The sequence below is a fragment of the Asterias rubens genome, chromosome 12 (assembly GCF_902459465.1).
Source record: "Asterias rubens chromosome 12, eAstRub1.3, whole genome shotgun sequence".
Taxonomy (NCBI): Eukaryota; Metazoa; Echinodermata; class Asteroidea; order Forcipulatida; family Asteriidae; genus Asterias; species Asterias rubens.
In genome coordinates, this window is record NC_047073.1 from 16,454,076 (window position 1) to 16,475,849 (window position 21,774).

General features: G+C 38.5%; 2 protein-coding genes across 4 annotated transcripts; one reads left to right on the forward strand and one right to left on the reverse strand.

Annotated features, from left to right (window-relative positions):
- Positions 1–542: 542 nt before the first annotated feature.
- Positions 543–15,959, reverse strand: LOC117297643 (sorting nexin-7-like). Of its 3 annotated transcripts, none has more exons than XM_033780782.1 (11): positions 15,845–15,959; positions 14,477–14,650; positions 13,840–13,950; positions 12,696–12,848; positions 10,537–10,732; positions 9,638–9,768; positions 7,515–7,583; positions 7,175–7,261; positions 4,623–4,727; positions 3,041–3,193; positions 543–2,310 (listed from the first exon to the last, which is right to left on the reverse strand). In XM_033780782.1, the coding sequence occupies exons 1-11, from the start codon at positions 15,956–15,958 to the stop codon at positions 2,161–2,163; spliced, it is 1,443 nt and encodes a 480-aa protein (XP_033636673.1). In that variant the 5' UTR covers position 15,959; the 3' UTR covers positions 543–2,160. The 3 variants fall into 3 exon arrangements, with proteins under 3 accessions (XP_033636673.1, XP_033636672.1, XP_033636674.1); XM_033780781.1 differs by having other exon boundaries at positions 12,690–12,848; XM_033780783.1 differs by lacking the exon at positions 4,623–4,727 and having other exon boundaries at positions 12,690–12,848.
- A 200-nt stretch (positions 15,960–16,159) lies between these two features.
- LOC117297505 (SOSS complex subunit C-like) lies at positions 16,160–19,200 on the forward strand. The gene is made up of 5 exons (XM_033780579.1): positions 16,160–16,323; positions 16,901–16,985; positions 17,440–17,494; positions 17,868–17,924; positions 18,339–19,200. The coding sequence occupies exons 1-5, from the start codon at positions 16,293–16,295 to the stop codon at positions 18,432–18,434; spliced, it is 324 nt and encodes a 107-aa protein (XP_033636470.1). The 5' UTR covers positions 16,160–16,292; the 3' UTR covers positions 18,435–19,200.
- Positions 19,201–21,774: the final 2,574 nt, after the last annotated feature.

Sequence of the window (21,774 nt, forward strand, 5' to 3'; positions counted from 1 at the left end):
CCCATTAGTGCTTTTATAGTTTTAACTGCTTGTATAGTTCTATATTTTTATACTGTATGCCATGTTTTAATAATGTCCATCTGTAATGTCCCTTTTTGTCTCTTCGTAAATTGTGGCATCAGGAGATTAACTCGATAGTAATTTAGTTTACTTTTTTAAAATCCTTCAGGGGTGCTGCTTTTTTTGTTATTGTATTGTATGTTCTTGTTTTTGTTTTCTTCTGTTCTTATTGTCTGTGCTTGAATTTTTGCCTGTGAAATTAATAAATGAAATGAAATGAAATGCCCTTAACCTTTCAAAAACGAAGCATACAGGCCTACACAGGATTAATTAACGATTCACAGAACCATTAATGTCTGTACAATTATCATCTGTTGCCACATATCTGAGCTAGCTAATTATTTAATTTTAAAATTAATTAATATTTCAATATTTCAAATGTTTCAATTTGAAACAAATGTTTGGTTTGGTTTTAGATATTACTTTGGGTATTGTGAAAATTCATGACATAATCTTTACTATGATGTTTGTGATTTAATCACCATTCTGTATTTGCAGAATTTTATAGTTTGGAAGAATCCTTTATTGCATGATATGACCAGTGTTACAAACATTTCCTTGGTGCAGTATTACATAATGCAATGCTGTTATAACTGAAACTGCAGATAGTTTGCTACGGCTAAGCAGCCTTACAGATGGAGTTTTATAAAACGTACACATAGATCCTTTGGAGTTTGGGATAATCAAACAGAATATGTGAGTCATATTTCCCCAGCCAAGAGACCACTAACTCATCACTTTGTTCAGAGTAAATGAACAAAATTATGGTAGTACTTTCGTTTGATCCTTTTCTTTGTATAAACTTTTTTGTTTCGGTTTCTTTTCCTCTCCAGCGCCTCGGATTAGTTTGCTAGATAGATGGCGCTATATAAATGCTTATTATTGTTATTAACTAGGCATTGTACAAAAAATACACTAGACACAAGACACAGTTTTGGCACATCCATGTAAAAACGATCATGAGAACAATTAGTATGAAACCCTTAAACATGGATCTGGCTTAGTCTTCAGGTCTGGCTTAGCCTCACCCCGCCAGTGTGAATCCTTGTGTCAAAAGCCACAGCTGATGCCTTAGTCCAGGCCGGAACCTCAGTCCAAGCCAGAGCCTCAGTTCAGCTGGAGGGACAGCCCTAGCCGAAGCCCTAGCTCAAGCCAGAACCTCAGTCCAAGTAAGGGCCTCAGCTCAAGCTGGAGGGACAGCCCTAGCTGGAGCCTCAGTCCAAGCAAGAGCCTCAGCTCAAGCTGAAGCCTTAGTCCAAGCCAGAACCTCAGTCCAAGCAAGAGCCTCAGCTCAAGTCGGAGCCTCAGCTTAGGAAAGAGCCTCAGCCCAAACTATCACCTCAGCCCAAGACTATCGCCTCAGCCCAAGACTATCGCCGTAGCCCAAGACGTACCTTCAGCCCTAGCCAGAGGGACAGCCTTAGCCAGGGCTTCAGCTCAAGCCAGAGCCTCAGCTCAAGCCAGAGTCTCAGCTCAAGCCGGACCCTAATCCGAAGCCAGAACCTCACCTCAAGCCAAAGCCTCAGCCCTCTAACAACATCAAATTTCTCAGCAAAAAGGAAAAAATCCATCTCTGACAATCTCTAAGGCAACTTAGATAGGCGAGTTAAAAAGAGAGGCTTCTACCAAATTCTGATCTTTGTTAGACTTGAGATCAATCATTTTTTCAGTGAGCTCTTCTTCAAAACCTTCATTTTGGCTCAATCAAAAGTTCAAGCTTTCTTTTTTGCAGCTTAAGAGAATTGGTCCCAATTAATTTATGACTATCAAACTTGGATATCCAGCACAAATTGAACATTATCAAATCAAAAGAGATTCCAACCTTATCAGCTATAAAAATATTACTTCAAATTATTTGCGCGATGACAATTTTTGGAGACCCAATCTTAGGCCATGTACATTAAACACACACAATTGAGTCACAAGAATCCATAAAACCCCCAAACAAATCACAGATATTCAAGTCCCAATCAGAGGAACGCAAAAATCTGCGGCCCAGCAATTGATAATTTACGATATAATTTCGACGTACAAATTATTCCTATATATATATATATATATTTTTGTTTACAAAGGGGGAGTTTTAAAACAAGGCCTCTCTTACTCTTTCAAGTCATTCTGCGGCAAGTTGTTTTCTTCGGCGGCATGCATTGATGGTTCACTCATCTCAAATAACGAGTTAACCAGCTCCTCATGAGGTTTCCTGTCTGACTTTAAGACTTCGATGACTTCCTCCCAAGCATCTAGACACTGCAGAAGAAAAAATCACAATTTTGCTTCAAATGTTCGCACAAATCAATCCTGGCATTGATATCACAAAGTTCATCTGAAGTCGAGTTGTCAGTATTGCAAAAGTGATTTTTGTAGTGTGACAATCACACTTTGCTTAGCAATAAGAGTGATTTGGAGTTTAAGATCAATCTTAGCTCTTTGTGAAATCGAGCTCTGGTTGTAAAAATTAAATCCCAAGTTGTGGTTTGGCTCTCTGTCAACAGATGACACACACTGAAGGATCTACTCCTTTAACATACATGTAGCACAATGTAATGGTTTATTGTGGTGTAATATGCTGCCAATCAAACCAGGAATAGTAGGGTAAACCCCTTCTCTTTTCCGATTTGTGCACTGGGTCTGTTTACGTGCTTTATACAACACATTGGACCAACAGCTTTATTGCACTCATATTGTCCTGATATTCTGTTTGTAACACTTATTGATATAGTACATCTTATTGATATAGTACAAGGGTCAATTCATGGCTCTTCTTTCCGCCAAATTCTGTGCATACGATCACCATTCTCCGCTTACGTGCAAGCCCCGAAATTACTGCGCTAGCTGTGTAAGCGTAGAATGCCTAGTAACATGAAGTACGCATGTGCACAAGCCCTGCTAACCCGTGAAATTCCCTGCTTCCGCAAGCACTAATTATTTGCTTACGGTAAGCAGAGCCATGAAATTGGCTGCAGGCATCCTATCCTACCTGTTTATAACACTCTACTTGATTCTTAGCTAGCCCTGTGAACATCTCTTTCATATCTTTCCTTTTATTCCGTTGCCATCTTTCCATATCAGCCTTCATGTCAGCATTAGCAACCTCCGTCCGGTCACTCAGGTAATCAACCTGCTTCTGAAGCTATAAGATTCAAACATCAGATCAAAAACGGACATTAGACATAAACTCAGATCGTATCAGTAGGATTTGAAACTTTGCATGGTGAAAATAGGATATAGTAAGGTTTGCGGTAACACCGAGTAATGATAATCTTTTTTGAGTTGGGTGGTTCTGGACTAGAATTTCATTCCTGAATTCAAGAAAACTTTCACCAAAATTCCCATACGAACATGTAAAAGTGGCGTTGCAGGCCTCTTTAGCATTCTCCAAATTACAAGTCAGTGGTTATGGCAAGATTTGAGAAAAAAAATAACAAGAAATTCTGGGAAATATTTACAGAAATCATTGGGCTTATGTCTTGTAAATTGTGATAAAAATTGATATATCCTCGGTCAAGTTGAAAGGAAAGTGGAGAATCATTCAATGAGTGTAAAAACTAAAATTACCAAAATAACTGAATAATTAAAAACACTTAACTAAACTCCATAACACAAAATAACTCAAAACAACAAAAAACGAAAAACACCAAAATAACTCAAAACACTAAAATAAACTCCATAAGACACTCAACAGGACTGAGTCCATGAAATGAAAGTACAATTTTTAAAGTTTTTTTACACAGTGTTGTATCCTAATTCATTAGGAGCAAGAGTGTTCTTTTTCGATGATATCTAACAATTCAGATGCAAAGATCAGCAAGATATTCTGAAAATTGAGAAAAGCATGCATTTCAATGTATTTATGCGCGTTGACGCAATCTACTCATAGTATGTAACAACTTCACTTTCATTATAAGGTAACAGTGGTCAATTTCACAAACAGCTAAGATTGATCTTGGCCCAAGTCAGAAAATCAGCCCCCAGCCCAACTATGATGATATTGACAAGATGAATCTTAACGCTTTGTGAAATCGAGCTTAGCACTCACATGAAATCTTAAGTGTTTTTTAGGGAAACATTTAACATGCACTATTCACAAGGTAAGGTAAACATAAACACAAATATGAGAGAGGACTGGGGTAAGTCTATTTGTGATGATGGATGAGTTTAAGTGGGGGGGGGGGGGGGGGTATTTAACTAAAATTGATTTGTGGATGAGGTTATATCTATCTCAGGTTGAAACCAACAGCTTTAGTTTTAATTAACTCAAGAGAAGTCATGGGAGACTTTACAAAATCAGTTCTCATTCTGTTTTTCAGTTAAACTTATTGTAGTTGAATTTTAAACAAACACCAAATAAACCAAGAAAAAAAAATCATATGCGAACTTGTTTCAATGAGAAAGTTTGAACATCTTTGAGTGTAAACATTTTCAACCTTTCCCTGTATGCTTTTTAAACACAAACGCATTTCTCTCTCTCTAATTCACACAGTATTAAACAAATTGAAGCAATTTAGATTTAGTTTTTTTCAAAGACAAACTTAGTTATTCGGGACAAAAGAATGAGGTACCTTGTCAATCTGTGTATCGAGCCTGGTACTCTTAGCCTCTTTGACATCATTGGGGTCTTTACCCATTATGGCCCCCAGGGAGTAGTTCTGGTCAGATATTTTCACCTGAACAAAGAGCCAAAGGGGATTAATTACTAAGGGAATAAACGAGTGGTACAAGGTCTCAAGCGGCTGTTTAAAACCACAAGGGTCGTGGCCGTTCGATAAAGGACCGACCGAAGGCGAGGGCCTTTATTGCTTGGCAGGCCTGTATGCTTCAGTTTTGAAAGTGCAAGGGCACTGATGCATTTTCTCCTTGGTAAAGGACACCCTATAAGGAAATTGTAAATTTCTACTGAAAGAGCATTTCAAGGGCATGAAGGTAATGACCAGGTCAGGGGGCATGGAGGCAATCGCCTTTGTCGACTCCGTGAAGTATCAGGCCAAGTCACTTCTCTTTTATTCCCATTCATAAATGCCCTCGTGTTAAAAAGCGGATTAATGTTGGAAAATCTATAAAAACATTCTGAATATTTCCAATTTCTGTCACCTTATTGGACTACGTTTTGCAAAAGGGTCAAAATGGCAATGATGCTCAATGACTGTGAGTACGTGCGCGTTCAATAGTTTATGCATTGAGTGGTGGTAAATGTATGGTATTGATTGTGTTACAAGTAAATTAACGCCACGCATAAGCTTGCGCCCCACGCCTATGTTTAACAGTTTCACTTTTCATCATATTGCCCGACTCCCCTATCAAAAAAGGAACCAGACTACAATTCCATCCTGCCTCACTTTGGTTTAGATTAATTCAAATGATAAAAAACAAAATAAAATGGCTGCATTGTGACTGAAGCTTTACTGGCAATCAAAAAGTGGTAATAATCTGTGATTGATTGGTGTGGAGCAGAGTAATGTGCAGACAAAATAAAGCAGGGTCCAATTTCATGGCTCTGCTTACCCCAGGTTCTGCGCTTACCAAGCCCTGTAAAATACATAAATATACAGGATGGAAAGCGCTGAAATCCATGGTAAGCAGAGCGATGAGTTTAGGCCTTGGTTAGGAGCAGCCACTTACAGTGTAGTAGTAGACTTGAATCAAGTCAAACTTTCCTGATTATGGTCTAAAGCCAAGAATCGTCCACACAATACACATTTCAAAAAATCACAAAGCAATAAAGTGTGCCCTCTACTGCACTGGGTATACTGTGCTTATCAAAGTTAAGAACTAAAAAACACAGATTTTGTGATAGCAGACGTTGTAAATAGCAATAACTAGAGCGCCCCTTTTATGCAATTTCCTTGCAGTCTGTGTATTGCTAGGGCGATGGGGGCCTGATTACCCGATGGATTGAAACCATAATGTAAAAAATCAGACTTGAGTTAAGTCTAGAACAGAGAATATGCTGTGCAAAGATATTCACAGAAACAACACCAAAGAAGAACAAATCGGACACAATGATTTGAATTAGCCTTACACTGGCATACTACTTCTCAAACATAAGTGAAAGGCCTGGAATTACACGAGTTCACCGAGGCCATGGCCCCGTTGCCCTGGTCTTGGTGACCCTTCAAAAAATTTCCATAGACACAGAGATTTTCCCAATGGAAGTGCCCTTTGCAAAATGAAAACGGCCTTGCCCTCAAGTATGAAATTCCAGGCCTGATCAGTAAAAGGCTAAAATCAAATCACTTTGTCCCCGGTGCAATACATCCGTGAAATAAATACTCAATTGAAAAATACAAAGGCTGCTTTTATCTTGGCATTGGCTTTGTATGGTAACGCATTGTGCACATAAACTTTGACACCAATGTACTGATATCAGATTGCAGGCTGGCATAGTTTATCTATAATTCAAAACCATAGTGGATATTGGGTGGTCAGACAGTAGGAGGGTTAACCTTTTGTATTGTGTATACATTCACTACATGATACATATATCTCTTTGTCTCGCCTAGAAATGAGTCAATCAAATTCAAACGAAACCTGCAGATGGATTTTGATGGATTGGAGTGAATTGACCAAGTGTTTGCTCTATGAAAAAGAAAGGGGAGGGTGACGTGCAAAAGCTCAAGACAGAAGACACATTTCTACAAAAAGGACCCAGTTCATGCAGATAATGGTGTTTAAGACTTTACTAGGGTCTGATCATAAAGGGTATGGTTACAAGCTCATCTAGACGGGTTGGTCTTGTGATTACGCAAGGTGAAGATGCATGCTAGATCTAGGAAGATGTGGTTACTTACTGATTGTATATGCAAATACAGGTCTGGAATTTCACGGAGGCCATGGCCTCAAAAATTTCCCATAGACTTTAATATTTTGCCCTTCGCAAAATGAAAATGGCCTTGCCCTCTCAAAGATGAAATTCCAGGCCCACAAATCATCAATGGTCATGTTGGGATTGATCTCAATGGGCGTAGTAGCTCCGATCTATTTGAGTCTCACTATTCGTTGATATAGACAAGTTTAGTTACTTGCTGGGCTAGTTGGGTGTAGCTACGAACCTTGTTTTTTACTCAGCACAGTGGGTGTGGTCAAATTTACAATTTTGATGGTCGTGGCTACTTACATGTTCTCTTTCATTCTTCTTGCGTGTGAGTTCCTCGCATGCTAGCTCATACTCCATCTGGATAAAGTCTCGCTTCTTTAGCGTACTCTGAAATGAAGGGAACAAAAGCCCAGGGGGGATTTCACAAAGAGTTAAGACTAGTCTTATCTTGAGCTAGGACGAGTTACTCATCCTAACTAAGGACCAGCCTTAAGCTTTTTATTAACTCCTAGAACTACTCCTTAGTTAGCGCTATTGACCTCTGTCTTATTTTTTGAGGAAAAAATTGCTCATCAGTAGGGATTGGTTCCAAGCAAATTTTTGTAATACAAAGTAACTTATAGCCGACTAATGTTCCTACCTTGACTGAATCAGCATACAGAATATACTCCTTGGCAGCGGGAAGAAAATGCAGCTCTGTATTCTCCGTCTGTAAATAAATATTGACAAACAAGAAATTATGATTAAGAGCAGTATTCATTATAAATGTGCCTAAGTGGTCTAAAACATTGAACTTGAGTTCCTGTGGCCAAGACATCAAGTGTGGGTTTGAGATCCAGTCATGACAATTTGTCTTAGGGGAGACACTTTACTATAATTGCTTCTTACCAGTCAGGAGTAAATGGGTACCAGTGAGGCTAGATATTGTTGATGTGAATGATTATCAATCTCTATTCGCCAATTTGGTTGTCGGTGCTGCATACTCCTAAGGAGTTGACGATTTATGATGAATGCTGAAGACTCAAACCTCAACCAATTGTAAGACTCCTGGTCGATGCATCACAAAAAGCCACAATTTTCCACATCAACAAATGTTTACAGAAAAAAATCTTGCAAAAAATAGTTAATGGCCTGACGTTTCGACCCTAGCAGAGTCTTTCTCGAAGGCTAAATGACAACACAACAAACATGAACAGGTAACTAAGTGAAACATAAGCAGTGAAGTGGAAATACATGAATGGGGTTAGAAAGCATACATAAAAAAGCAGGGGGTAAACAATGAATAGGGGGACAAAAAAGGGGGGGTGAAGGGAAGGGGCTGGCTTGACCACAAGCAAGAATATGGAAACACAAAGGACAACATCGAGGGTGGTGAGGTTGGGTAAAAAGTAATTTATATTAGTGAATGAGGCTCAGGCTAAAAGGCTATGGGGAAAAAAGGAGACGGCAAAACAAAAGGTTTATTAGTCGTTTCCTTCTTGGATGTTCAGACCATGGGGTTGAATGGTCTGGAGGCGTCTAATCCAGAGTTTCTCCCTACTCAAACGCACAGTCTCTCTGTGGTTGCCTAGTGCCTCTATGCCCTGTAAGATCATGTCAGAAATGGAGTGATTAGGAAGATTGAAGTGATGACCTACAGGTGTATCTAGCTTTTGGGTCTTGACTGTAGATCTGTGGCCGTAGAAACGCCTCTTGAGTGTAGTTCTTGTTTCACCTATATATTGAACACCACAGACTCTGCAAGATATGAGATAAATGAGATTAGTGGTGGTGCAGGTGACATGACCCCTTGTCTTATGGGTGGTACCGCCGGTGTTACTGGTGAAGGAGTCCGATTCCCTGATGTGTTGTCTACAGACGATGCATTTGGAGATGTTGGAACACCTAAAAGTTCCCTGTGGTAGAGGGGGATTAACATCATCATTAATGGGAGGGACTTCTGCTCGGACAATGAGATCCCTGAGACTTGGTGGGCGTCTGTAGGCAACTATGGGTTCTTCCTGCACAGCACGTTGAAGTCGATCTGATGTGTGAAGAATATGATGGTTAGAACTGGTTATTTTACGAATGGGAGGAAGTGAGGGGTGGAAAGTGACAACAAAAGGAACTTTCCCCGTAGGACTCTGTTGTTTCTTTGGTCCTTTGGAAAGTACTGACTCCCTAGAACGAGCCTTGACTTTCTGGATAGCTCGATGGACTGCTAGAGAGCTATGACCCCTGGAAACAAGGTGTTTCTTAAGTTCCTGTGAGTGGTGGATAAAATCAGAATCATTAGAACAGATTCGACGGAGTCTGAGGGCCTGACTGTAGGCTATGCTGGTTTTGCAGTGTCGGGGGTGACAGCTAGTGGAATGTAGGTATTGGTGTTTATCTGTGGGTTTAACGAAGAGATCTGTGGTTAAGCCTACATCCGTCTTGAGAACCTTGACATCCAGAAAGTGTGTATCCTTGGTTGAGTATTCGCTCGTGAATTTGATGGTCCTGTGGAAGGAATTTATGTGATTAATAAAAGCTTTGAGGCTTGCTTCATCGCTTGTCCAGATGAAAAAGATGTCATCGATATAGCGCCACCAGACCCAGGGACGGCAAGGGGCTGATGCCAACATGCGCTGTTCAAGATGGCTCATGAAAAGGCACGCCATTGATGGTGCCATACGTGTGCCCAAAAAATCTTGTTTGTTCAAAGTTTGTTTTTGTTAAATCTCCTCATTAAACAAAACGGGGACAATTCAAGTTTTCTGTCTTACTAAATGTCTTACTTACCATGTCTTTATAAGGTTTGGCACATTTATCTAGGCAGTCTCCAAGACCACCAAGTGTTTCTGTTAGCTCCGACTCTGAGTTTGCCCATAGTCTGTAGGTTGGGCCGTAAGTTTCTAATTCAGTACCCATATCTGTAACAAGAAAATAACCCAAACTCAAAGTTAGTTTCACCCCTTTTTTGCTCCGATAAGATAATATGATTTTACAACTTAAATCAACGTCACATGCAGCTAGTTTTTGACACGCTTGGCATTTTGGGTGTCAACTGCATACGAACAGGAAATAAAGGAAAATGGCAAGAATCGAGTAGGCTTACAGGTAACAGCTGGCAAATTAAACCACTTTCCAGACAACTGTTGGTTCTGAACAGAACCGAGTAGGCTTACAGGTAACAGCTGGCAAATTAAACCACTTTCCAGACAACTGTTGGTTCTGAACAGAACCAGAGTTGATATATATTTTATATTTTGCTTCATTACAAATCCAACAGCACAATTTGCAGGATGATTAGCAAAGAAAGAAGGAATGTTCAGTTTTAGATGTGGGAGGAAAACCTCAATGGGAAAGACTACAGGAAAGGACCGAAAACTCAATCCACACACGAGCTGCAGTCTGTGGTGGGATTCAAACCTGGGTCCACAGATGTGAAAGGTATGGAAAGAAACCACTGAGCCAACCTGTAGAATCAGGGAAAGAAACCACTCCGCCAACCTGTAGAATCAGGGCAAGAAACCACTGAGCCAACCTGTAGAATCAGGGCAAGAAACCACTGAGCCAACCTGTAGAATCTGGGAAAGAAACCACTGAGCCAACCTGTAGAATCAGGGCAAGAAACCACTGAGCCAACCTGTAGAATCGGGGCATATTTAATCAGTATAAACAGAATCTTGAGCACTAACCAGACTGTTCTTTAAGAATCCTCTGGGATATTCTATCGACTGATGACATCTTATCACCAAACATGCCGATATATTCTGTCATTATCGTAAACTCTGGACTCCTGTTTTTCAGCATTATGGCTGACGTAGTCGTCTTGATGGTTGAACCGATGCGGCTCACAATCCCAGCACCAGCTTTGCGATGAGTTGTTAGTTCCTAAATCAGGAAAGAGGGGGAAATGCTTAGGTACAAAAGTAGCTATTAAAACACAATAAACGTCGATTTCACTAAACTCTTCCTAACTTATGATTAATCTTAGGACTTAGGACGGGTTCAGTTCCATATCCAAATACGCAGGACGCATTGAACCCATCCTAAGTTAGGACGGGTTACTCCTCCTAACTCGAGTTGGGATTAATCCTAGCGTTTCGTGAAATCGGCTGCAGGTCTGGAATTTCACGGAGGCCATGGTCCTTGTTGCACTGGTCTTGGCCTTGGTGCCCCTTCAAAAGTTTCCCATTGACTTTCAGATTTTCCGATGGAAGTGCCCTTTTCCGAATGAAAATGACCTTGCCCTCTCACAGATGAAATTCCAGACTTGATAAAGTTATGCTTACCAGAATAAGGTGATCACCCAAAATACTATTTCTCATGTACCAGCTGTAACTGGTATCCTGCTAATTTTTGCTTAGCAGAAAACTGTTAAAGCGATTTTTGCTGCTTACAGAGATCAATGTAGTTGAGCCACTGGATGGATGGACAAAGGGATGTGGCTATCATATCAAGTACGTGGGGTCAATTTATAAAATGATAGATCACGAATGCCAAAACTTGTCTTTGTTCATTAAAAGTGCTTGGAAAATGTATGAAAACAAATTTTCAGGAAATTTCTGAGTTGGTCAAGCGCAAAGTGATTTAACGTTGAATGAGCAAGGTATGTGGCTCTTTTTGATGAATGAATTGGAATTTTCAAGACTTTTTTCATGAGTTTCTGTGCAAGTCGCACTCAAATTAAAAAAATGTCATAGCTTGGCACGTAACGACCCCTGTATTGACCCCTTGCACCAACGACACGACAGACTCTTGAGTCTGTTACACTAGACTACATGGCCACATCACTCCACAGGTATCACGGTTTAATCCCAACAGAACAAAAACAAATCAACTGAAGTTGTGCAACAACATTACTGTATACTATTCTACTTGTACAATCTAGTCTACTCTATTGTGCAATGCTGAAACAGACTGATAATAATACAGGCAGCCATGTCTCTTTCTATCAAGGTGTGGCCATTTTGTCTGGTACCTTGAATACACTGTGGACGCCTGTATCAATTCATATAGACACATGTCAGACTATTTTTCAATGAGCCTCAGTTTGGTTACATTTGGTTGAATTAAAGGGAGGCAAGATCGCCACGACATCTAAATTTTGTTCTTAACCCTTTTGTTATCAAATTGTTTTGACGTAAACAGCCACCAGTGACCAAGTTATTTGACCAGTTAAGCGTGAAACATAATATGTTTGTACACAACAGCAAATATATATTCAGAGGCTAATTTTACAAGTGTGATCTGAAATCTCAAACATTACAAGCATATCATGTGGTGCTAAGTAGGAGTTTAAGGTTTTTGATATTTCCACTCCATTTTGAAAAGTCTGCATTATAGCAACCTTATTGCATTTCAATACCATAAGCCTTTTTGAGGTATGGTGGAAGTGATACGCGGACGTCACACGCTGCGACTGATGCCACGCTCACCATGTTGGTGGTCATTAGGTTTACGTGTAAACGCCGCGTCGCCTAAAATGCGCACTTCACTGAATAACATACATTCTATTTCTATGGTCAATACGCACAAATTTACCACAACTTTACAGTGTTGTAGCATTGTGTCCGTCATACCTCAAAAAGGCTTATTGGAAATATATGGTCTTTGGAGGGTAATCATGGACACATCTACTGCTTCATTGTGCTCAGACTGGAGTGTTTTTTGATACACAATATTGGTCCACTTATTAAAGAAATTGTAAGTGGTTTAAGAATTGGAGGCTTGTATGATTATCTGGTCTGAAGAACTAATGATTTCATGAAATGAAGGGACAAGAGCTTCATGGTTTGCCGAACCAGATCGCTCTACTTGGGTCATGGACACAACACCAAAAGATTACCCATGCCTTGGCTGTTAGAAAGATCTTCAGGTATTCATTAAATGACACTACAGGATGTTCAGAGATCCTCTGCATAAACTTGTGCAAGGCTGTCTGCCGTATCCTGGCAAAGTCTTTACTCAGGCGGTCCATTCTCATACTGTGCTTCTCTGGTAGGGGCTGTTGGGGAAAATGGGATATATTGATAAAGGACTGGTAGAAAGTCTATCATATTAGTCAAGTTTATTTGGTCTGTAAATTAGGAAAGATTGCAACATATTCATTTAGTTGGTATTTGTTTCTTTTTATTTATAAATAATTTAACTCAAGGTCTTTCATAATGTTTAGTAAGAGAGATGTTCTATTAACACATCATTAAATTGAAATTAGATTCTGGTGAATGATAATTATATTCACCCAGCATTATACTGTAGGTTGGTATAATGTATCATTCAAATCCACATTGGATTATATTGAATGGTCACAGAGTAGGAGGGTTGACTGTGTTCTGTGTAGATGCATCCACTACAAACATGATATCATATTGCAGGCTGGCATAGTTTATTAAAGCCACTGGACACTATTGGTAGTTGTCAAAGACTAGTCTTCTCAGCCGGTGTATCTCAACTATGAACAAAATAACAAACCTGTGAAAATTTGAACTCAATTGGTCGTCGAAAATGTGAGATAATAATTGAGAAAAAACACCCTTGTAACACAAAGTGCTTTCAGATGCTTGATTTCGGGACCTCAAAATCAAATTCTGAGGTCTCGAAATCAAATTAAAGTATTTTAGTGGAAAATGACTTCTTTCTCAAAAACTATGTTACTTCAGAGGGAGCCATTTCTCACAATGTTTTATACTATCAACAGCTCTCCATTGCTTGTTACCAAGTAAGTTTTTGTGCTAACAATTATTTTGAGTAATTACCAACAGTGTTTACTGCCTTAAATCAGTGTTTACTGCCTTAAATCATTCAACAGTGGATTACATTAAATGGTTAGACAATAGGAGGGTACAGAAAAAACAGTTCCTGGAATGGCATCTTTGATGGGGAAGTTCAGTTCTATTTTGCAAAGGTCTGTTAGAAATCTTAAAGACTGAGGAAAACTTTTGAAGGGGCGCCAAGGCAACGTAGGCCTTAGTCCCTGCCTGAGTTATTCATCTTACCGGTATAATATGAGTTTCTTCCGTTTCTGTGAGTTTTTGTCGGAGCCATAGGAAATCTTGGTAGCGTCTTCTCACGCTGTACTCAGGCTCATCAAAGGAACTTCTTGTCGTCTGAATATAAAATCATCAAACAAATAAATCAAATAAAAATCATCTAAACAATTTAACACAGATCATTGTGATCAGTTACAGTGTAGAGTAGAGTCGTTTGTTTGTTTGTTTGTTTGTTTCAACAGTAGGATTTATCATGTTTATTTGATTTGCCTACCACCTCTAGGACCCCAGTTCAAACCCCACCGGGGGCACTATGTGGATTGGGTTTTCAGTACCTATCCGACTGCGTAGGTTTTCCCTGGAATAATTCTCTGGGTTTTTTCTCCAACATATAAAACTTGAATTTCCTCATTGTCTTCTTTCTTCTTGTTTGGCTTTAATTTATAACCAAATCCATAAATAATCCATTTATAACCTAATCAAAAAGGTATACTCATGTAAATTATTATTATTTTGTTCATTTAGTTTTAGTTTGCAAATATATTTCCCGCCAACGCAATCAAGAGTCCAGTGGGTATTTCAAGCCATGTTTAATCTCTAATTCTTACGACTGACTCTCTCTAAGTCTTTAATATTAACTCACCCTTGTGAAGACTCTATACGTGATGTAAGTATCAATCTTAAAGACATGTTTCTGAAAGTCATCAACAGTGATAAAGAGATCTTTGATGTCTGGATCCTCTTCCAGCTTGAGGGAACCCATTAAGGCTGTGGTTGAAGCGTTGGTGTTGGAGGTCGAAGACGGAGCACGGATAACCTGGGGGAGGCGGAGGTCAAAAAATTTTTGTTAGGTTTGAAGTTAGGACTCAAACATTTTAAAAAATTAGATATTAGATTTAGATTAGATTTATTTGTTCATCATGTAAACATGAAAAGTGTTTTCACAGTCATAAAAAACACTCATTAAAACAGCCACAAAAAACAGACAATATAAAAAACAATTATAAAAATACAATCAAAAGTAGGTAATTAAAACAGCCAACATTCAAATCAGTAAGAAAGTAGGTAATTAAAACAGCCAACATTCAAATCAGTAAGAAAGTAGATAATTAAAACAGCCAACATTCAAATCAGTAAGAAAGTAGATAATTAAAAATATTTACATCCCCACATGCCCCCTTAAAAACCTATCTAAAAAAAAAGAGTTGTTGTACCGTCTGACATGTCAGATGGCCGATGGGAGAAAGGAATTAATTCACCCGAGGGTTTCTGATTCTTCCTGATCTGTTAATTACTAGAGTGAAGAGGGTGATCATTCTCAGACACACGGTGAGGAATTTCTTACCTAGGGCGCTATTGCATTTATAAGGAATTTCACTGCTTAACATCAGCACCGGACAAATTTCCGTATGGCGCCACCACTTTTTCATTGGATATGAAATAATATAGTATCATTCTAATTTACCTCAATGAGATATCCCTTTTTGTAAAAATGAGTGAAAAAGTGGTGGCGCCATATGGAAAGTTATCCTCAGCACCAACCAACCTGCTTGAATTTTAATCGGCAGTCCATAAAATAAAAACCATTAAATTTTATTATGGATTCTGAGTCTGACTGCCGATGAAAATTCAATGATTTTTTCAAATGTTTTATTTGTTAATTGTTGAGTAAATTTTCGGAAACGACCATAACAAATGAAAAAAAGTGTTGTCAGGATACATAAATGTTCCCCCACTTAATTAAACTAAAATTAAAAACATAGGTATTAGTTTCTCAGTTTCCAGAAGTACTCAAGTCAAACTGGAAAAACTCAAAGCCCCGCCCCTCCCGAGTCCCTTTATGGCCATGATGGCCAACCCGTCTAGTGCGTGGTCTACCGCAGTAGACGTGCATTGTCTGCATTAATAAAATGTCAACAAACTTCGGTTACGCGATCCAGCGATTAAACATCTGCTTAAAGGACTACCAAAGCAGTCTTGGTAAATCTAAACATATCAAAATTTTCCTTACAGCAATAATGTCCTCTTCGTCATCTGTTTCAGAGGATACAGGGATTTGCAATGGATCTATAGTCCCTTCTCGTACGTTATTAGTCGTACCTTCTCCCTCTGCTTCGTCCGCCATGTTTGCTGACATGGTGGAAATCTGCTGCCTCGATCCCACGTTTTAAAAACAAGTTTCCATAAATAATTAGTTTTCTTCAAAAAACCTTAGTAAATTAAAAAATAAATAACAGTTTTACTGTTTTAAATTAAAATTTAATGTTATTATTATACTTATATTTTAAATTTATATATATACTTAAGTTACCTTTAAAATGAGTATGACACAAGTGAGTGTTGTATTTTTCTTGATTTAGTTTTGGTGTGTTTGGTTTGACTTTTGATGTGTACGTATTTTTCTGTGTTTTTCGTGTTTCTTTGCGAGTGAAACTAACCATTGTCAATAAAGAGCAGGTATGGCGGCTCCTGGTGCAAGTACAGGGCAAGGTTAGGATACTTTCAAATGATATAAAGACAATAATAAGTTGATTGCAATATTTGATGGACATTGTTATTAATTTATGTTAATGTTGTTGATGTTAACAAACAAATACAAAATATTATTACATTGTCATTATAACCACAGGTTTTCCTGTTGTGTCTGGTTTATCATTCAATTTTTGTTTACTTAGCCCTGATCCAATCAGACTGCTTTTCTTAATGATATGTGTAGAGATGAATACCGGAGCCTTCTTCCTTGATGAACAATGTATTAATCCTGTAATTGGCGATTATCTAGTGTTCAATAGCTGATAATCGTAACCCTCCATCCATCCAACGAGGAGATCGGAGGGGTCCGTTGGGAGGACGGAGGAATAAGATTATCGCAACTAGTGTATCACAACTAATCGGCCATCTAATGTACAATTTATTTTTAGTTTAATTACGATCAAACGTGTGCAGATTCAGTTCTTATGTTCATAGAGTAAGGACAGAGATACGTTGATCCAGAAATCATTGAATTTAAAATACTGTTTACCTTATAATAGTATGTTTGTAATTGTTTCATCTTTCCTTGGTACAGAGCAGCAGAATCGCTTGAAGATCTTAGAAGATCTACAGCAGCAGAAGAAGAGACTACAGATGCAGACAAATAGCACCACACCTGGGTGAGGCTTCAGATTGACTCGAGAACTGAATGGTTCAGTAATGTCTTCACATGTTGATTTGTCATGGTGAACTTTGAGTGTCAATGTTAAAGTCCTAGTTGGAGTTAGACCTAGTAACTGGGGCTCTGTTGTAAATTTTAACAATTTGGACATTTTCATCTTCGTACTAGATGCAAATGTCCAAATTTAAAAAAATTAGTAGGCCTACAGAGCCCCAGTTACTGGGTCTAAGTTGGCTATTACTATTTGCAATATAAATCGTAACCCTCCATCCTTCCGACTGTCGGGATGATGGAGGGAATTACGATCATCGCAACTAAAGCTACCTGAACTGCATGCCAAAGGAAAACTCACTTCAATATAAAATGATGACATCTAATTTTCATATAGTCCTATTGGTAATAAATGTCATGGTTTTAAACAGTTTCTTAATTATTGTTTAACCAACTTGCAGGGCTCCACTGCCAGCAACACAGGCAAGACCTAAGGATGGAATATTGAGTGGAACGGTCAGTATTTAACCTTGGATGAAACTCTCTCAAAGGATTTATGTACAGTCAGACAGCCTTAGAGCCTTGTCACATGAGGCAATTGCGACAGCCAACTTACATTGACAAAGAAAATAATGGGAAAGCCCCCTTATAATAGATTTTCATTAATTTTGAAATGTCAGGTTTTGGACTTAGAGATCAAAACATTTTGTTTAACTCATTCCTCAAAAACTTTAGCATTTGTTAAGAGTATTTCAAGGGAAGTTCCCCACCATGACTGTCTCTATAATATTTAAGTTATGCGCAAATCTGTGAACATTAATACATTTGTTTCTATCCTACCAATGTTATGCACACCTTTTAACCATTGATTTGTGATAATGCCCAACAGAACAGGGGGCCTACTGAAACCAGAAATCTAGATGCAAGACAAAGACAAGCTTTACAGGTAAAATGATAAAAATTCTTACAAAACAGATGGGTCAGGGTGGTCACGTTGGTGTAGTGGTGCTCGCCTTGCCTTCCACCTCTGGGACCCGGTTCGAATCTCAACAGGGGCACTATTGGGTTTTCAGTCCCTAATTGACTGCCTGGGTTTTCCCCTGGAATAATTCTCCGAGGTTTTCCTCCCACTTCTAAAACTGAAAGTTCTTCATCATCTTCTCTTCTCATTTTGCTTTATTAATTAGAATGCTGAGAATATTTATCCAGATCCAGAAACTTGGTTCAATCACAGCCTTTATTTAAGGCGGTGGCCTTAGTCCACAATTTGGGTCCACCATTATTTTCAGGTGATCCACGTGAATGGTTGGTCATACATTTTTAACCTAATTAATTATTTAATTTTCCATTTCTATTTCAGCATGCAAATTCCAATTCCTCTGCTTTCTTCATCACCCAAGACTCGTCATTTGGAAACCTCATCCTACCAGTCATCCCAAGACTTCCAGCAGAATGAAGCCCTCCTCAAAAAGACTTAAAGAAACCTGCATGTCTTATCTACATGTTAGCCAGAATAAAGATCAAATGCTGGCCGGACTTATAAATGATGAACTTCATTATGTTCCAGTAAAAGTGAGACTTGCATTTTTCTCCGGACTTAGTATGCAGCTACTTGGAAAATGGTTCCAAATCTTTCAAAATCATATTGCGGAAATTGTTTGACTTTGTAGGATTTAACTGCAAGCCAAACTGTTGAAAAAGGCTCATCAAGCTTACACAAGTTGAGTTTCCATAGAGGACTTTGGAGGTTAATGATATTAAGCAAAAGATAAAGTGACTGTGCCGAGACATCTTTGCAAGTGTTTCTGGTAATATAGTAAGATTCGTCAACAACGGTCTCCTCGATTTTGTCATAAGGGAAAGAAGACTACAGCAAGCCTGTCAAAACTTAAGACAAAATAAAACAGTTCTTTCGAGACCCAACACTTATTCCAAAGAGAGACTTTTCCACACGGTACAAGTGCACATACACACAATCATTGCGTCACTCATCTGCTTACAAGACCTGCCAGCAAATTTAAAGTGCCTTTTGCTTTGCTGTGGTAAGCACAACTACTGCCAGTAGCCGCTCATTAGAAAATGTCTACTTACAGGGCTTATGAAACTAGCCCCAGACTGACCTCGGAGGTACCGATCTCATCAAAATTAAAAATGCTGACGGATTTTGATGGATTGAGTAAAGGTTGTGTTAAGAGTTCAATAAAAGAACAAAATCAACTCAAGAACTGGTTCATGCCATGTATTTTGTTAACTTTTTTTTTTGTCTCAGTGAAGTAAACAACAATGTTTACAAATAACGGAAAGCACAATGAACATCAGTATGTGTTGTTAATATTAGAGAGGGTTCTCAAGTCTACGGATACATCAACACTTTGTGTGTTCACTTGATGAGTAACCATGGTGATTATGTTTCCCAAGTTAATCATGGATACCAGTGTTACATCCATACACATAAAAAGAGAAATTAATATTGTTTTGTCCAGGATTAACATTTCTCCCTAAATTGTCGTTTTTGGTATTATCCATGATACAGTGTGTAAAGAAAGATACATTACGTATCATCTTGGCCGTATATTCAAGTGCAATGGTTAGTACTTCATTCACTCCCCATGCTTAGCCATGTTGAATGCTAGTGCCCGCAAGTGTCTCACAAATCTACGATTGGGAAACCAAATTGACACGTGTGTTTCAGTAATGGTTATCATATCTGTATATGTATCCATAGACTTGGGAAAACCTCTCCTAAGTGGGATTTGACTTTGGTAGTTAAAGGCTCATGTACACAAGAAATCAAGATGGATGAATGTACTACACCCTAGCAGGGGAAATCATTTTGAACCCAAGATGGTTCACAAAGCCCGGTTTATACTTTATGCAAACGCAATAAATTGTATGCGTTACTTCCCACTAGCAAGACCATTTTGCTTCACTTTCACATTTTGCAACAAGTATGGACTGGGCACAATAATAACTTTGGAGGCTAAACAGTGAAGGATATAGGTACAACATGGTAGAGCCACAGGCACCTTTGGCAGCCAGCCATATCGACCCATTTATGACCACAGAGCACAGCCTGAGATAGAATGTGTGTGATTCCCCCCTAAAGGGCATTAGGAAAAACCCATAGGAGTGAACCAACGCACTACCCTACTCCAGGGATGAGATTGTTCAGACTTTTGGCTGAATTCAGACTTGTTATGTCGGCCTGGTGAAGAAAATCAGGCAATATTTTGTTCCACACATAAAGAAACCCTGCTCATTGGTCTACTTCTCTAGTGCTTTGGATACTGTTTCCAAAAGCTCCTTGGAATCTATAACTATTCAACTCAAAACACTGAAAAACAAGTGATTAAATTATGCGCTCAGTGTCAAAAAGTAGCAAAAGTATATAACTATCAAAATCTGAATTAAAACAGGGAAAATAATTTTAACATCAAAACAACAAAAATTCAGTGCACTTCTCTTTGGTTCGAGTCTTCCAGGTGTTCATTAAAGGCACTGGATACGTTTGGTATCAACAACTCTCCATTTCTCTTTACCGAGTTAGTTTTTATGCTAACAATTACTTTAAGTAATTACCAAAATTATTGTCCAGTGTCTTTAAGGGTATGCCCACTTTCACAATGATGATATCGACGGACACTTTAAGTTCTTCAGGTCATTTCTTTCAACCATAATCCCAAGAAGGTACATGTATTTACAGACAGCTCTTGCTATGGACAACAAGATCAACAAAATAATGCATTTAATGCAAAACCATCTATCATCTGCCCGTCCAAACATAATTCCTCTACATCTGGGCCCAATTTCATAGAGCTGCTTAAAAGCACAATAAGTAGCTAAGCGAAACTAAATTATGCTTACCAAAATATGGTTACCAGCCAAAATGCAATTTCAAGTGTACAATCTGTGACTGGTACCCTGCTTTTTTTGCTAACCACAAAAAATTTGTAAGCACTTTTTTTCTGCTTATGCAGCTCTATTAGATTGGGCCCTGTTGCACCTTGATGCGTGTAGCACGATCAGGTATACAGAATAACCCCATCTTCACACTCTGAACCAACAATTTTATTTTATAGTACACTACACAGCTGCGTCTGAAAGATGAAAATAAAGTATTTATCTCTTAACCAAATATATATAGTGACGAGACATTAACATTTATAACAAACACACATCATCTCACAAACTCTGACAATTCTAAAAACAATCTTTTTGGAATTACAGTTGTCCAGGCGTATTTAACCCTTGTTTTCATATGGTTTATTTTAAGACGCTAGGGAACAACCAATGTACTGGTTCATTCGTAAAAAGTTGACAACAGAAAACCTGTTAGATCTCAATGTATTGGGCAGAGGAAAACAATTATCATAAAATCTACAACCCTTGAATAAAAATAAATAGTCTATTGTGATTTTGGTCGCTCATTGCTGCCTGATATCACAACTAAATGCAACGCATTTAAAGTATTCACAAAAAATCATATCAAAGCAACCCAAAAAATCTGTAAAAAAATATTAAGTACACAAAATAAATGCATTTCATTGCTAGTTGGAAAGTTGTTTATGTTGTGGCCATGACTTTGTCTAGATCCCAATTTGTAGATAGTCAGATGAATACAATTGAGAGTTCACTTTGTAGGCATCAGACAATTCTTTGACAACACTGTTTTTCAGCTGCACCATTTCTGAAATTTCCAAAAGAAGTGAAGTACATGTATGTATTCTTGCTGCTGCATATTTAGTACTCATTTCAAAGTGTAACAGAATATAGCCTTAAAAACTACGTTTTGGGGT

What these genes read in the sequence shown, in the direction of transcription:
- LOC117297643 (XM_033780781.1), bottom strand. Translation starts at nt 15,958, where the DNA reads ATGGCGGACGAAGCAGAGGGAGAAGGTACGACTAATAACGTACGAGAA. An exon ending in ACGAAGAGGACATTATTGCT is followed by an intron (nt 14,651 to 15,844) that starts GTAAGGAAAATT and finishes CGCCTCCCCCAG; the next exon opens with GTTATCCGTGCTCCGTCTTC. An exon ending in TCGATACACAGATTGACAAG is followed by an intron (nt 3,194 to 4,622) that starts GTACCTCATTCT and finishes TGAATCTTATAG; the next exon opens with CTTCAGAAGCAGGTTGATTA.
- LOC117297505 (XM_033780579.1), top strand. Translation starts at nt 16,293, where the DNA reads ATGGCGGCTCCTGGTGCAAGTACAGGGCAAG. An exon ending in TGGTGCAAGTACAGGGCAAG is followed by an intron (nt 16,324 to 16,900) that starts GTTAGGATACTT and finishes TCCTTGGTACAG; the next exon opens with AGCAGCAGAATCGCTTGAAG. An exon ending in ACAAATAGCACCACACCTGG is followed by an intron (nt 16,986 to 17,439) that starts GTGAGGCTTCAG and finishes ACCAACTTGCAG; the next exon opens with GGCTCCACTGCCAGCAACAC.